Raw genomic sequence first — 15597 nt, forward strand, 5'->3', positions numbered from 1 at the left:
ACACACACACACACACACTTGACAATAAAACAAAAGCAAACATGGCATGGCACTGAGGATTTGTGGTAAAACGCCACCTTTGAGGCGTCCACACAAGAGAATAACTCAAATTAGGCTAACATCCTCCAACCTCCGAGGACAAAGCTACAAACAATTGGAGACCGGGCTTTTTGCGCCGCTGCTCACAGTCTGTGGAACACTCTCCCTGACCACCTGAGGGCACCACAGACTGTGGATGCTTATAAAAAAGGCTTAAAAACCCTTCTTTTTAAAAATACCTTTTTTTTTAGAAGTATGCATACTAGTTTTAGCTATTTGGCTGTTCTAGTTTTTATTTCTTTTATTATCTTTTTATTTTATTTTATTTTTTTTAATTTATTTAAAAAAAAATTATTATTATTATTATTTATTTTATAATACACTGTAGCACTTTGAGGTTGTTTACTCAATGTAAAGTGCTTTTCACAAATAAAATCTATTATTATTATAATTATTATAAATTAACCCCATTTAAAAGAAAAAAAATACAGTAATACAATAGTAAACTACTAAAGGAATGTAAGTATTTTGATGTGTGCATACTGTAAAAGAAATGAGACGAGTTGTATTGGCTGATGTTACCAAGGAAGCAATTAGTGCAACATTTGAGTGCATTAGTAATTATGACTTAACAAGATGCAACACAGACTCGTGTGTGTGTGTGTGTGTGTGTGTGTGTGTGTGTGTGTGTGTGTGTGTGTGTGTGTGTGCTACGCTTTGATGGCGGCTAATGCCATATGTTATGGTAGACCTCCCCCCTCGCCCCCCCTCCCCTCCAACGTGACATTTTTCACTTTTATCGACCAGAGTGACCCCGTGACCTCCCTGCTTGGACGGCGGTGAACTTTCTAGTGCTGGCCAACGACAACCAGCCACCCCGCCCCCCACCCCCCACTCCCCCGACGTCATGTTTTTAACGTCTCTAAGTGGCCCTCACTTTCACTTCCACACTCACACACATTCTTGTATTTCTTACCTTCTCGAGACCTCCGAAAAATGCCTCCCTCTTTAGGACCAGCCTTTCTAGATATATAAAGATGTGTATTTACAACATTACTACTATATATATACATATATATATATATATATATATATATATATATATATATATATATATATATACTATTACCTGACATGTTAGCTACCTCTCTTTGTTTATAATGTCTATTTTCTGCTGGATCTACTCTCTATTTTATGCTGCATATACTGTAATATTGTACATGGTAATTGTTATGTATTGTATATATGATATAAACATATAATATATCAGTATATTCCATATACTGTACATATTTGTAAATATTACATATATGTTATATTGTATATTGCTACTACGGTGCATTTTTAGTCTATTTTATACCTGCATTGTCCTTTCCATCCTTACACTTTCCATCCTTTGTAACTGAGCTACTGTGTGGAACATTTTCCCTTGTGGATCAATAACGTTTGTCTAAGTCTAAGTCTAAAAAAAGGTAAGCTTTTAATTATCTCTTTTTTAATTTTTTGTTTGTTATTGGATTTTAATCTTCATTATTAACTTCAAGTTATTACAGTATGTGCCCATATACATATTTATATATATATATATATATATATATATATATATATATATATATATATATATATATATATATATATATATATATATATATATATATATTTTTTTTTTTTTAATTTTTTAAATCAATTCTGGCCAAAGGGGGCGCATTTCAATTTCTTACACACTTATTACATTTGTTGGCCAGAGGGGGAGCACTTCAAAAAAAATTTACACACACTTGTTATTTCATATGTTGACACAGTAATAATCGGAAATTTTAGTTAGCAAAATTATGACAAAAGTCATCATTTTACTCAAAACATGTCACAGGAACAACAAAAAAAATGGGCAATATTGTCATAAAAGTCAGAATTTTAGATGACAAATGTCACCATTTTGCATTAAAATTAATACTTTTACTCGACAATAATCACATTTTTATAAGAAAACTTTAAAATGTTGGTAACATTATAATAATAATCGGAAATTTTAGTTAGCAAAATGATGACAAAAGTCATCATTTTACTTAAAAATATTTCACAAGAACAAAAAAATGGGCAATATTGTCATAAAAGTCAGAATTTTAGATGACAAATGTCACCATTTTGCATTAAAAAGTAATAATTTTACTCGACAAAAGTCACAATTTTATAAGAAAACTTTAAAATGTTGGTAACATTATAATAATAATCGGAAATTTTAGTTAGCAAAATGATGACAAAAGTCATCATTTTACTTAAAAAATGTCACAAGAACAACAACAAAAAAATGGGCAATATTGTCATAAAAGTCAGAATTCTATATGACAAATGTCACCATTTTGCATGAAAATTTATAATTTTACTCGACAAAAGTCACAATTTTATAAGAAAACTTTTACATTTTGGCAACATTACAATAATAATCGGAAATTTTAGTTAGTAAAATGATGACAAAAGTCATCATTTTACTTAAAAAATGTCACAAGAACAACAACAATATGGGCAATATTGTTAAAAATGTCAGAATTTTATATGACAAATGTCACCATTTTGCATTAAAAGTAATACTTTTACTCGACAAAAGTCACAATTTTATAAGAAAACTTTAAAATTTTGGTAACATTAGAATAATAATCGGAAATTTTAGTTAGCAAAATGATGACAAAAGTCATCATTTTACTTAAACAATGTCACAAGAACAACAAAAAAATGGGCAATATTGTCATAAAAGTCAGAATTTTAGATGACAAATGTCACCATTTTGCATTAAAATTAATACTTTTACTCGACAAAAGTCACAATTTTATAAGAAAACTTTAAAATTTTGGAAACATTATGATAATAATCGGAAATTTTAGTTAGCAAAATGATGACAAAAGTCATAATTTTACTTAAAAAATGTCACAAGAACAACAAAAAAATGGGCAATATTGTCCTAAAAGTCAGAATTTTATATGACAAATGTCACCATTTTGCATTAAAAAGTAATAATTTTACTCGACAAATGTCACAATTTCATAAGAAAACTTTAAAATTTTGGTAACATTATAATAATAATCGGAAATTTTAGTTAGCAAAATGATGACAAAAGTCATCATTTTACTTAAAAAATGTTACAAGAACAACAAAAAAATGGGCAATATTGTCCTAAAAGCCAGAATTTTATATGACAAATGTCACCATTTTGCATTAGAAAGTAATAATGTTACATAAAAAAGTAATAATTTTACGAGAAAATATTACAGAAACCGAAAGAACATGAGAAATTGTTCCAAATTTTACAAGAAAAAAGTCGACACATTGTAAGAAAAAGACTGCTTTTAGCCAATTAATTTTTATTTATGTTTGTAATCTGTTTTTAATGTTCATTATTAACTTCACGTCATCATAGTATGTCTCTATATACATATTTATTTTATTTTTTTAATTAATTCTGGCCTAAGGGGGCGCATTTCAATTCCTTACACACACTTGTTATTACATATGTTGGCCAGAAGGGGAGCACTTCAAATTTTTTTACACACACTTGTTATTTCATATGTTGGCCAGAGGGGGAGCACTTCAATTTTTTTTACACACACTTGTTATTTCATATGTTGATACAGTAATAATCGGAAATTTTAGTTAGCAAAATGATGACAAAAGTCATAATTTTACTCAGAAAATGTCACAAGAACCACAAAGTGGGCAATATTGTCATAAATGTCAGAATTTTATATGACAAATGTCACCATTTTGCATTAAAATTAATAATTTTACTCGACAAAAGTCACAATTTTATAAGAAAACTTAAAAATTTTGGTAACATTATAATAATAATCGGAAATTTTAGTTAGCAAAATGATGACAAAAGTCATCATTTTACTTAAAAAATGTCACAAGAACAACAAAAAAATGGGCAATATTGTCCTAAAAGTCAGAATTTTATATGACGAATGTCACCATTTTGCATTAAAATTTATAATTTTACTCGACAAAAGTCACAATTTTATAAAAAAAAACTTTAAAATGTCGGTAACATTATAATAATAATCGCAAATTTTAGTTAGCAAAATGATGACAAAAGTCATCATTTTACTTAAAAAATGTCACAAGAACAACAACAAAATGGGCAATATTGTCCTAAAAGTCAGAATTTTATATGACAAATGTCACCATTTTGCATTAAAAAGTAATAAATTTACTCGACAAAAGTCACAATTTTATAAGAAAACTTTAAAATTTTGGTAACATTAGAATAATAATCGGAAATTTTAGTTAGCAAAATGATGACAAAAGTCATCATTTTACTTAAAAAATGTCACAAGAACAACCAAAAAATGGGCAATATTGTCATAAAAGTCAGAATTTTAGATGACAAATGTCACCATTTTGCATTAAAATTAATAATTTTACTCGACAAAAGTCACAATTTTATAAGAAAACTTTAAAATGTCGGTAACATTATAATAATAATCGCAAATTTTAGTTATCAAAATGATGACAAAAGTCATCATTTTACTTAAAAAATGTCAAAAGAACAACAAAAAAATGGGCAATATTGTCATAAAAGTCAGAATTTTATATGACAAATGTCACCATTTTGCATTAAAATTAATACTTTTACTCGACAAAAGTCACAATTTCATATGAAAACTTTAAAATTTTGGTAACATTATAATAACAATTGGAAATTTTAGTTAGCAAAATAATGACAAAAGTCATCATTTTACTTGAAAAATGTCACAAGAACAACAAAAAAATGGGCAATATTGTCATAAAAGTCAGAATTTTATATGACAAATGTCACCATTTTGCATTAGAAAGTAATAATGTTACATAAAGTAATAATTTTACGAGAAAATATTACAGAAACCGAAAGAACATGAGAAATTGTTCCAAATTTTACAAGAAAAAAGTCGACACATTGTAAGAAAAAGACTGCTTTTAGCTAATTAATTTTTATTTATGTTTGTAATCTGTTTTTAATATTCATTATTTACTTCAATAGTATGTCTCTATATACATATTTATTTTATTTTTTTAAATTAATTCTGGCCTAAGGGGGCACATTTCAATTCCTTCCACACACTTGTTATTACATATGTGGGCCAGAGGGGGAGCACTTCAAATGTTTACACACACTTGTTATTTCATATGTTGACACTGTTAAAAGCGACACACAGTCAATTTGAAAAATCCCTCCTTTTTGGGACCACCCTCATTTTGATAGATTTCACCACCAGGGAGCAAATGAGACATTGTCCATTAGATGCAATGTTATTATTGGGACCATGATTTATGTCATCACTTGTTCACACCTCCTCATATGGAAGATACTTTTCCTTCTTCATGTCCCAAGAAGGGTAGAAATACAAGAACACACACACACACACACACACACACACACACACACACACACACACACACACACACACACACACACACACACACACACACACACACACACACACACACACACACACACACACACACACACACACACACACACACACACACACACACACACACACACACACACACACACACACACACACACATGGCGGTGTTAGGAAACCCAATCTGTGTGCATGAGGCCCAGTCAGATGAACCTGGTTGTTACTTTCCAGAGAGGACATGTAAATCACTGCCCTCTTGTTAAATGCACTCCTTGCAATACATGCAGGGCGCCACCAGATGGTGCTGTTATGCTACCCATGTATTTTATATTCAATACAGAGTAATCCTTCAATCCTGTGATGGATGTCTGTAAATGTCCAATTCTTATAGTTTTGTATTCAGGGTCATTTTCTGATTTGCCTCTATTTTTATTGGTCCATTTTGTCAGTGCAGCACAAATTCTGCCTAGCAACAAGTGGGCAGCACAATACGAAGGAGTATTAGAGCCAAAACAAAACATTAAAAATAAGTAGTAGTTAGTATAATATATATTATAACGAGAAAATGACAGATGCCATCTCTAAACTCATTGTCCTTTTATATGTAAAATATATGCTTTACAGACAAAATGAGAAAAGTGATATTGGCATTCATCTCATGTACAGTACAAGTTTGAACGCCTTCTCATTCCCAACACAACTGATGGTCCCAACCCCGTTGGTAAAGCAAGACATTCCACTAATCACCCCTGATAAGGCACACCTGTGAAGTGAAAAGCATTTCAGGCGACTACCTCTTGAAGCTCATGGAGAGAATGCCAAGAGTGTGCAAAGCAGTAATCAGAGCAGAGGGTGGCTATTTTGAAGAAACTAGAATATAAAACATGTTTTCACCTTTTTTTGTTAAGTGCATAACTCCACATGTGTTCATTCATAGTTTTGATGTGACAATCTACAATGTAAATAGTCATGAAAATAAAGATTGAAGGAGAAGGTGTGTCCTAACGTTTGTCCTGTACTGTAAGTGTTAGAGATCGATCAATATGATTTTTTGCAGGGCCAATACGGATTATTAGTAGACAAGAAGGCTGATAGTTGGAGCAAATATTCATTTGCAGTAAAAATTAGCTAAACATGAAATATGTCAGTAAACATCTGGAGAAGGCTTTAAGTTGTGTTTTTTTTAATTATAACTTTTAGGAAATGTCGGATCAGTAGCAACGTTGTTTTAAGTGGTGCTAATTTTGTGTTTAATTTAGTAACATAAACATGAGGGGCCGTCACAAACACTTTTATTATTATTACTTATTATTATTAATATTATTTATTACGTGTGTCTAAGAGAAGCATCAACATTTGCAGTTCAAAATATGGGAAATCTCCAGGGAAAATTGATAAAATATGGGATTTTTCTACATCACAATAACTAGCCATCTACTCAATTGTATACAATTATACAATTTTTATACAATTGTATACAATTATACAATTTTTATACAATTGTATACAATTATACAATTTTTATACAATTGTATACAATTATACTATGTATTTATTTATTCATATATATATATATATATATATATATATATATATATATATATATATATATATATATATATATATATATATATATATATATATATATACACATATATACCACTGATCTACATGTAAATAGTCATGAAAATAAAGAAAACGCATTGAATGAGAAGGTGTGTCCTAACTTTTGGCCTGTACTGTATATACATACATACATATATACACACATATATATATATATATATATTAAGGCTGAAACGACGCGTCGACGTAGTCGACGTCATCGGTTACGTAAATACGTCGACGCCGTTTTTGTGCGTCGACGCGTCGCATTATGACGTCACACTACCGTCATGGCGAAGCGCAAAGCAGACGATCAAAGCAGACGATGCGAGCGGTGCGAGCGAGGGGGGAAAAGCATGCCAAAAGTGGTCAAAAGTGTGGGAGTATTTCAATAAACGGCCTAATAATGTTGTTGTATGCACACTGTGTCGAGCGGAAATGGCCTATCATAGCAGCACAACGGCTATGAATGAACATTTGAAAAGAAAACCATCAACTAGTCAATCGTCCGCGCGAGCATACGTTGTCATCATTACACAAAAACATGAATGTGTCATTTGTATCTGCTAGGGGTGTAACGGTACGTGTTTTGTATTGAACCGTTTCGGTACGGGGCTTTCGGTTCGGTACGGGGATGTACCGTACGATTTTGTAAGCTAAAGCTAAAGTCTTAACAAGCTGCTTTGCTCCGTCTGCCTCTGTCTCAGCACGCAGCATTGTCCCACCCACACAACCATCTGATTGGTACACACGCAGCATTGTCCCACCCACACAACCATCTGATTGGTACACACGCAGCATTGTCCCACCCACACAACCATCTGATTGGTACACACGAAGCATTATCAGCCAATCAGCAGTGCGTATTCATAGCGCATGTAGTCAGCGCTTCAGCGTGGAGCAGATAGGTGTTTAGCAGGTGAGCATCAGCCAGCGGACTGTCCCCAAATGATAATAAACACCACCCAGTCAACTACTAGTAACATCACTATGAGCCCGTTGACCTTCTAGAAACTTAAACTGCAGCTCAGCTCGCTCGCAGTCCTGGCTTGAGGTGAAGGCTAATTAGCTCTCAGTTCCAGCCACATCGACCCCTTCTGAGCGCCTATTTTCAGCTGCTGGGAATATTGTAAACAAGAAAAGAAGCAAAGCATGTAGACATGCTAACCTTTCTTCATTACAACTGTTAAGACACTCACTGGAATGAGTAGAATTGGTTATTGTGTACTGTGTTGGACTGGATGTTTATTTTGCACATTTTAAAAGCAATATTTAATGTTTACAGTGCTCCAGAATATTTAGATTGGCACTTTTTTGTATTGGATGTTTATCTTTATTTTTGCACATTTTAGCAAATAAGCAATACTTTCACTTTTGTTGAAATGTTTACACTGTTGTTACAGAATATTTCGTTTTGCAGTTTTTTGTATTGGATGTTTATCTTTATTTTTGCACATTTTAAAGCAAAATAAGCAATACTTTTACTTTTGAAATGCTTATACTATTGCAGAATATTAAGATTTGCACTGGATGTTGACTTTTATATTTGCACATTAAAAAGCAAATAAGCTACTTTTAATTTTTTTAAATGTTAAAAGTTTTAAATGTTTACATTGTTACAGAATATTTAGTCATGTTGTTGTCAATGTTGACTGAGTGGCCATACTTCTTTTTTTTTTGTAAATAAAAGCCATGCCTTTTGAAAAAACGGGCCTACATTTATTTTTTCATCTTCATTTTGAATAAAAAAATAATCGGTAAAAGGAAAAATAATCTATAGATTAATCGAAAAAATAATCTATAGATTAACCGATTAATCGAAAAAATAATCTATAGATTAATCGATAGAAAAATAATCGTTAGCTGCAGCCTTAATATATATATATATATATATATATATATATATATATATATATATATATATATATATATATATATATATATATATATATATATATATATATATATGAGAAGGTGTGTCCTAACTTTTGGCCTGTACTGTATATACATACATACATATATACATATATATATATATATACCTTCTCATTCAATGCGTTTTCTTTATTTTCATGACTATTTACATGTAGATCAGTGGTCCCCAACAACCGGGCCGATTGGTACCGGGCCACGCAAGAAATTTAAAAAAAATAAAAAATTAAAAAAAATTATTATTATTATTACTATTTATTTATTTTTTTTTAAAATTAAATCAACATAAAAAACACAATATATACATATTGTGTATGTGTATGTCAATATAGATCAATACAGTCTGCAGGTATACAGTCCGTAAGCACACATGATTGTATTTCTTTATGAAAAAAAATAAAAATAAAAAAATAAAAATCCCCCCCCCCCGGTCCGTGGGACAGATTTTCAAGCGTTGACCGGTCCCTAGCTACAAAAAGGTTGGGGACCACTGTTGTAGATTGTCACATCAAAACTATGAACTATGTGGAGTTATGTACTTAACAAAAAAAAAAGGTGTAATAACTGAAAACATTTTTTATATGCTAGTTTCTTCAAAATAGCCACCCTTTGATCTGATTACTGCTTTGCACACTCTTGGCATTCTCTCCATGAGCTTCAAGAGGTAGTCGCCTGAAATGTTTTTTTTTTATTATTATAGAGGTTTATTTGAAATAGGGACAGATACAAAAACATAGACATCTGAAACAGTTATCCGATGTATGCATCACAGTGTTTGTAGCCAAAGCTAATTTACAACACTTGTCCCCAACAACAACAACAACACAGATCCAACATCATTACAGGTGTCATAGTTTTGATGACTTTAGTGACAATCTACAATGTAAATAGTCGTGAAAATAAAGAAAATGCATTGAAATGAGAAGGTGTGTCCAAACTTTTGGCCTGTACTGTGTGTATATATATATATATATATATGTATATTTAGATTTATTGGTCCCCGTTGGGGAAATTCCTTTTCACTGCCGCACATTTAAACAATAGACATTACACATCACGACACAAAAATAACAAAAAGACATCATACATGACCAACACACATTTACAGGCTTGTCAGACAGGTCGGCCGGGCCTGCTGTTAAGGGCGGCTACAGCTGCAGGGATAAGGCTTTTCCTGAGGCGGGCCCTCCGGAATTTGATGGTTCTGTACCTGCGCCCTGATGGTAGTGGGATGATGTATTGGTGTGGTGGGTGAGTGATATCCTGGACTATCGTGTTTGCCAGTCGAATGATGGACCTGTGGTTTAGATCTGAGATGTTGGGTGTGGGAAGGCCTATGATTTTAGCTGCTATGTTTGTAATGCGTGTAAGTTTAGTCCGGTATGTATATATATATACATGTATATATATATATATACAGTGTTTCCCACACATTCATTTATTTGTGGTGGCCCGCCACGAAATAATTACGTCCGCCACAAATAAAAATATATATATATATTTTTTTTTTTTCTTTTCGTCCTGTCCAGCTTCTCAGGCAAATCATATAGTTGATGTAGATGCCCATATAGGCTGTTCAGATTTACTTTACAAAAGAGAAGTGTAGGATACTTCTCTTGTTGCCTTATTTGTATTTGACCACTACTGTTTTCTGTTTTTTTTGTTACTGACTGTGGCAGGACACCTCTGCCTCTGTTTCACTTTATGTTGCTGGTAAATAATATGGTTGTAGTAGTAGGCTAAAGTTAAATTATTTAGTATGCACTAATTAAAGGGGCAGAGCTTTAAGAGACATTTTAGCTGTTATATTTTATAAGATATATTTTTTTGTAAGAACCACAATTAATAAATATATTTCAGTGAATAACTTATTGTTCAAATCTGTATATAAATATGTACATAAAGTGTTGTAATTATATTGTAAAATGGATGGATGGATGGACGTTTAAAACAAAACTGATATTATTAATTAGTAAGTATACATTTTTTGAGCCTTTTTAGAGAAAATCATATCATTGTAGTAAATTATGCAAATTACTCGATGATGTCATGGTGACCACGCCCATAGCCCCGCCCCCACCGCCACAGGTATCTTGGCAGTTTATGGGAAACACTGATATATATATGTATATATATATATGTATATATATATATATATGTATACAAACATATACACAAAGTGTCTTCACGGTGTGCATTCTTTTATTAAAATATGGACTTTTTTTGAGGCTAGAACCAATTACTCATGTTTACATTGTTTCTATGCTTCACTATGCAAACTTTTCAAATTGCGAATCATGCTCAAGAAACCAATTAAGTTTGTAAATCGAGGTTCTACTGTATGTAGGTGTTATTTCATGTTTAGAGGGCTCTAATAATGTTATAAACAATGTTTTTAGAAGCTCATAAACAGGTTTTTTATGGTCTATGAAAATACTCGGTTTATTGATAATAATCATTTGTGAAAATGTGTTTACCAATTAGCCGCGATAAACAGGGGCGGCTGTATACTTCCCTGTAATTTCACTGCTTTACTTCGACATTAAAAGCAGGTTTTTTTTGTACTACAACCAAGCCGGAGTATGTGCGTATGTACTTACTTCCCGGACTGTCCCCGATGCTGTTGAGCTTGCCATTCCAGTACCACAGCAGCAGGGTGGCGTCTCTGGAGCCCGACAGGATGTAGCAGTCTCCTCCGATGTAGGACTCGGAGCGAGCCAGACACGTCACCACGTCGCGATGCCCGAACACGATCTGAGTCAGTTTGCCTGTGAAAAGACAAAAGACAACTCGGTGAACATCTGAAAGAAGCGGCATATGGTGAGCATTACCTTAATGAAAGCACACCTTTACGGGAAAAAACATTAAAGCATTTATTCAAAGGATAAATGTTGTTTTTTAAAAAAAACTCATTAAGAGAATATAGTCATCGTATCATGAAAATGAATACATTTTCTTAAAAAAAGGTAACAATATTACCAGAATCATGTATAAAAAAAGGGAAAATAATTACAATAATGAATACTTGATTTCCATAAATATCCTCATATTACACAAATTACGTGATAGGTTTTGTTTTGTTTCTTGTCGCAGTATCAGGAGAATAAAGTGGATTTTTTTCATTTAAAAAAAAAAATCACAATTCAAAAGAATGAAGTTTTAGTAATTGGACTTTCCTTTGAAAATATAAAAGATGATATAAAATTCTTAAAACAATTATAAATACACTTTTTTTTAAATTTACATTGCAAAAAGTCACCATGGTCAAAAACAAGGGGAAAAAATACAAAAATGAGGGGTATTTTATTTGAACTAAGCAAAATGATCTGCCAATAGAACAAGAAAATTTGGCTTGTCAAGACTTTCCAAAACAAGTAAAAGTAGCTAAACTCAAAGAACCCAAAAATAGCTTAAAATAAGTATATTCTCACTAATAACAAGTGCACTTTTCTTGGTAGAAAAAAAATGAGACCTCTTTGCTCAATATGTTGAAAAATATTCTTAAATGAAGTAAATGCTAGTGCCATTATCTTGACATAATGATATGCACTCGCCATTACATTTCTTGAAACCAGCAAACTTATACTAAAAACTAGGGATGTCCGATAATGGCTTTTTGCCGATATCCGATATGCCGATATTGTCCAACTCTTTAATTACCGATACCGATATCAACCGATACCGATATCAACCGATATATACAGTCGTGGAATTAACACATTATTATGCCTAATTTGGACAACCAGGTATGGTGAAGATAAGGTACTTTTTAAAAAAATAAATCAAATAAAATAAGATAAATAAATTTAAAAAAAATTCTTGAATAAAAAAGAAAGTAAAACAATATAAAAACAGTTACATAGAAACTAGTAATTAATGAAAATTTGTTAAATTAACTGTTAAAGGTTAGTACTATTAGTGGAGCAGCAGCACGCACAATCATGTGTGCTTACGGACTGTATCCCTTGCAGACTGTATTGATATATATTGATATATAATGTAGGAAGCAGAATATTAATAACAGAAAGAAACAACCCTTTTGTGTGAATGAGTGTAAATGGGGGAGGGAGGTTTTTTGGGTTGGTGCACTAATTGTAAGTGTATCTTGTGTTTTTTATGTGGATTTAATAAAAAATAAAATAATAAAAAAAACAAAAACGATACTGATAATAAAAAAACAGATACCGATAATTTCCGATATTACATTTTACCGCATTTATCGGCCGATAATATCGGCAGACCGATATTATCGGACATCTCTACTAAAAACTAGTTTATTGTTCTTAATGGAAAGGCAACAAGGCAAGCGCTTGTTACTCTCGGGGTCTCCTAGCCGCTCAGGCAAATCATATTGTCTAAAAATGCATTTTTCCATCGACAACATGACATCATCGCGCCAAGTGCGTGCTCTTTCAGTCAATTAGTGCACATATATACAGCCCGGCCCCCGGCCAAATTTTTTTAAATTGTAATTTTGAGGAATTGATCTGAATGTGCATGAACTATTTCTGTTCAAAATAGTTAGAAATGTTAAATGTTTAAATATTAACTGTCAGTTTACTGTACTGTGCCAACTGTACTACTATATGAGTACGTATGTTCTATTGTTTCATTGGAAATAAAACAGCATTGGGCAGTCATCTGTTTCAATTATGAGACACAATTGTGTCAAAGTCATGATTTTTTTTATTTCATGCTTGAAATAAGAAATGATGACTTTAAAAAAGTAGTTTTATACTTGTGAGTGTTGATGACACAGCTTTGCAACAGTTGATATTCTAGTTTCAAGCATGTTTTACTCAATATAGCTCATCAAATCTCAGCAACAAGCTGTAATATCTTACTGACATCATTTAGGAGCAAAACACTTAAAACAAGTAAAACACTCTAACATCAAATCTGCTTAGTGAGAAGAATTATCTTATCAGACAGAAAATAAGCAAATATCACCCTTATTTGAGATATTTAGTCTTACTTAGATTTCACTTTTTGCAGTGTATTTAGCAGAGGTGTGGACTCGAGTCACATGACTTGGACTCGAGTCAGACTCGAGTCATGAATTTGATGACTTTAGACTCGACTTGACAAAATGTAAAAAGACTTGCAACTCGACTTAGACTTTAACATCAATGACTTGTGACTTCACTTGGACTTGAGCCTTTTGACTTGACATGACTTGCTACTTTCCCCAAAACCTAAAGTTTAAAAAGTTATTTGGGAGCGCTCCGTAGCTTTCATTTTGTACGTGTCTGTCGATCAGCGTGTGTGCTGCGTGTCAGCGTGTGTGCTCTCAGTACAACAGCCAATCAAATTAGATCTACATTGTTTTCATCACACAGCTCTCAGCCAATCAAATTGCAGGACAACCAATGAACAAGAGTTGTCAAACAACGCGCCTGTGAGAAAGATTTATACCAAAGTTGGTTTCGTTCGGGTATAAAAACTACGACTTGGTCAACAAAAAACGAATTGCCGTATGCAAATTACGCAGTTCGAATATTACAGACGGAGACGCAACAACTTCCAACTTCGTTCGACATTTGAAGTTGCAAAAAGAAGGGTAAGTTTTGAATGTAAGCTAACGTTTATTGGCTAAGTAACATGACTTTTATTTGCTGTGTAGTTAAATCAGTGAGGCTGTAAACTCACTGCTAACGTCATAACCATAGACATCTTATAAGTAGACGCAGCATCGAGCGCTACTGCTTACTGGCGCAGACGAGACGCGGGGCCGCCATCTTGGAGTGGTGATCCGCTCCACTCAGTGCAATTCATTTGGCAGGAGCAATGAACTGTCAGCGCATTTAATTCATTTTACCTCACTGAATACCACTCATTTTCACGCGCTTTTTTGTCATACGTGTAGCTATGATAACGGACACATGTTTTATTATTCATAGTTTGCTTAACAGTAATATAATATTCTTATATGCTATAAGTGACCAGACGTCCGAGATCAAAACTGGGAATATAAGCCCAGAGAAGGGGGGAAAAAACGGTCAGAGATTTTTAAGTTGAAGAAACAATATGATTACGTTATATATACATGCGTATATCCTACATAAACAATGTATGAATACATTAGATATCTACATATCTTATAGACCGTATCTCTGTTGCTGCAGCAGCAGAGAGTTTATTCTGTCTTGACACTTTGTATTGATATTTTGTATTACATTCTTCCCTTAAATTATCATGTTTACAGTGATTGTTATATATGTATTTTTTATGTATGTCGCTTTGGATAAAAGCGTCTGCCAAATACTTAAACTTATATAAACACCTGAAACTCTTTATATCAGCTAAAACCACCAATCTGTTTCACTGGATTCAGAATAAAACCAAATGCTGTCTTACCCAACAATGTTAGTATTTGAATATTGTTACTTGAAGACTTATTCCTGGTTACAATTATACTGTTAAGAAAGTATTGTCTTATATTTTGCCTAAAATGAGAATGCATCATAATCAGTGGCGGCTTGTGAATTTTGTTTTAGGTGGGGCTGAAAGTTTGTAAACCAAACCCCTGTAGGGGCGTCATCCTCCCCCAGAAGATTTGTTTGTGATTTTCACATACAAATATTGAAGATCTTTGCTCCTTCTCAACTCTGTGGTAATGTTA

At 32.6% G+C, this 15597-nt stretch overlaps 1 protein-coding gene across 1 annotated transcript in view; it reads right to left on the reverse strand.

The window, feature by feature from the left end:
• LOC133639438 (lipopolysaccharide-responsive and beige-like anchor protein) overlaps positions 1-15597 on the reverse strand; it is a 93708-nt gene that overhangs the window by 25468 nt on the left and 52643 nt on the right. Inside the window, exon 6 of the mRNA XM_062032727.1 lies at positions 11576-11743. Within this exon, the coding sequence (XP_061888711.1) occupies positions 11576-11743 (168 nt within the window). The remainder of the gene's footprint in view (positions 1-11575; positions 11744-15597) is intronic.

This window comes from Entelurus aequoreus, linkage group LG22 (genome assembly GCF_033978785.1).
Source record: "Entelurus aequoreus isolate RoL-2023_Sb linkage group LG22, RoL_Eaeq_v1.1, whole genome shotgun sequence".
NCBI lineage: Eukaryota > Metazoa > Chordata > Actinopteri > Syngnathiformes > Syngnathidae > Entelurus > Entelurus aequoreus.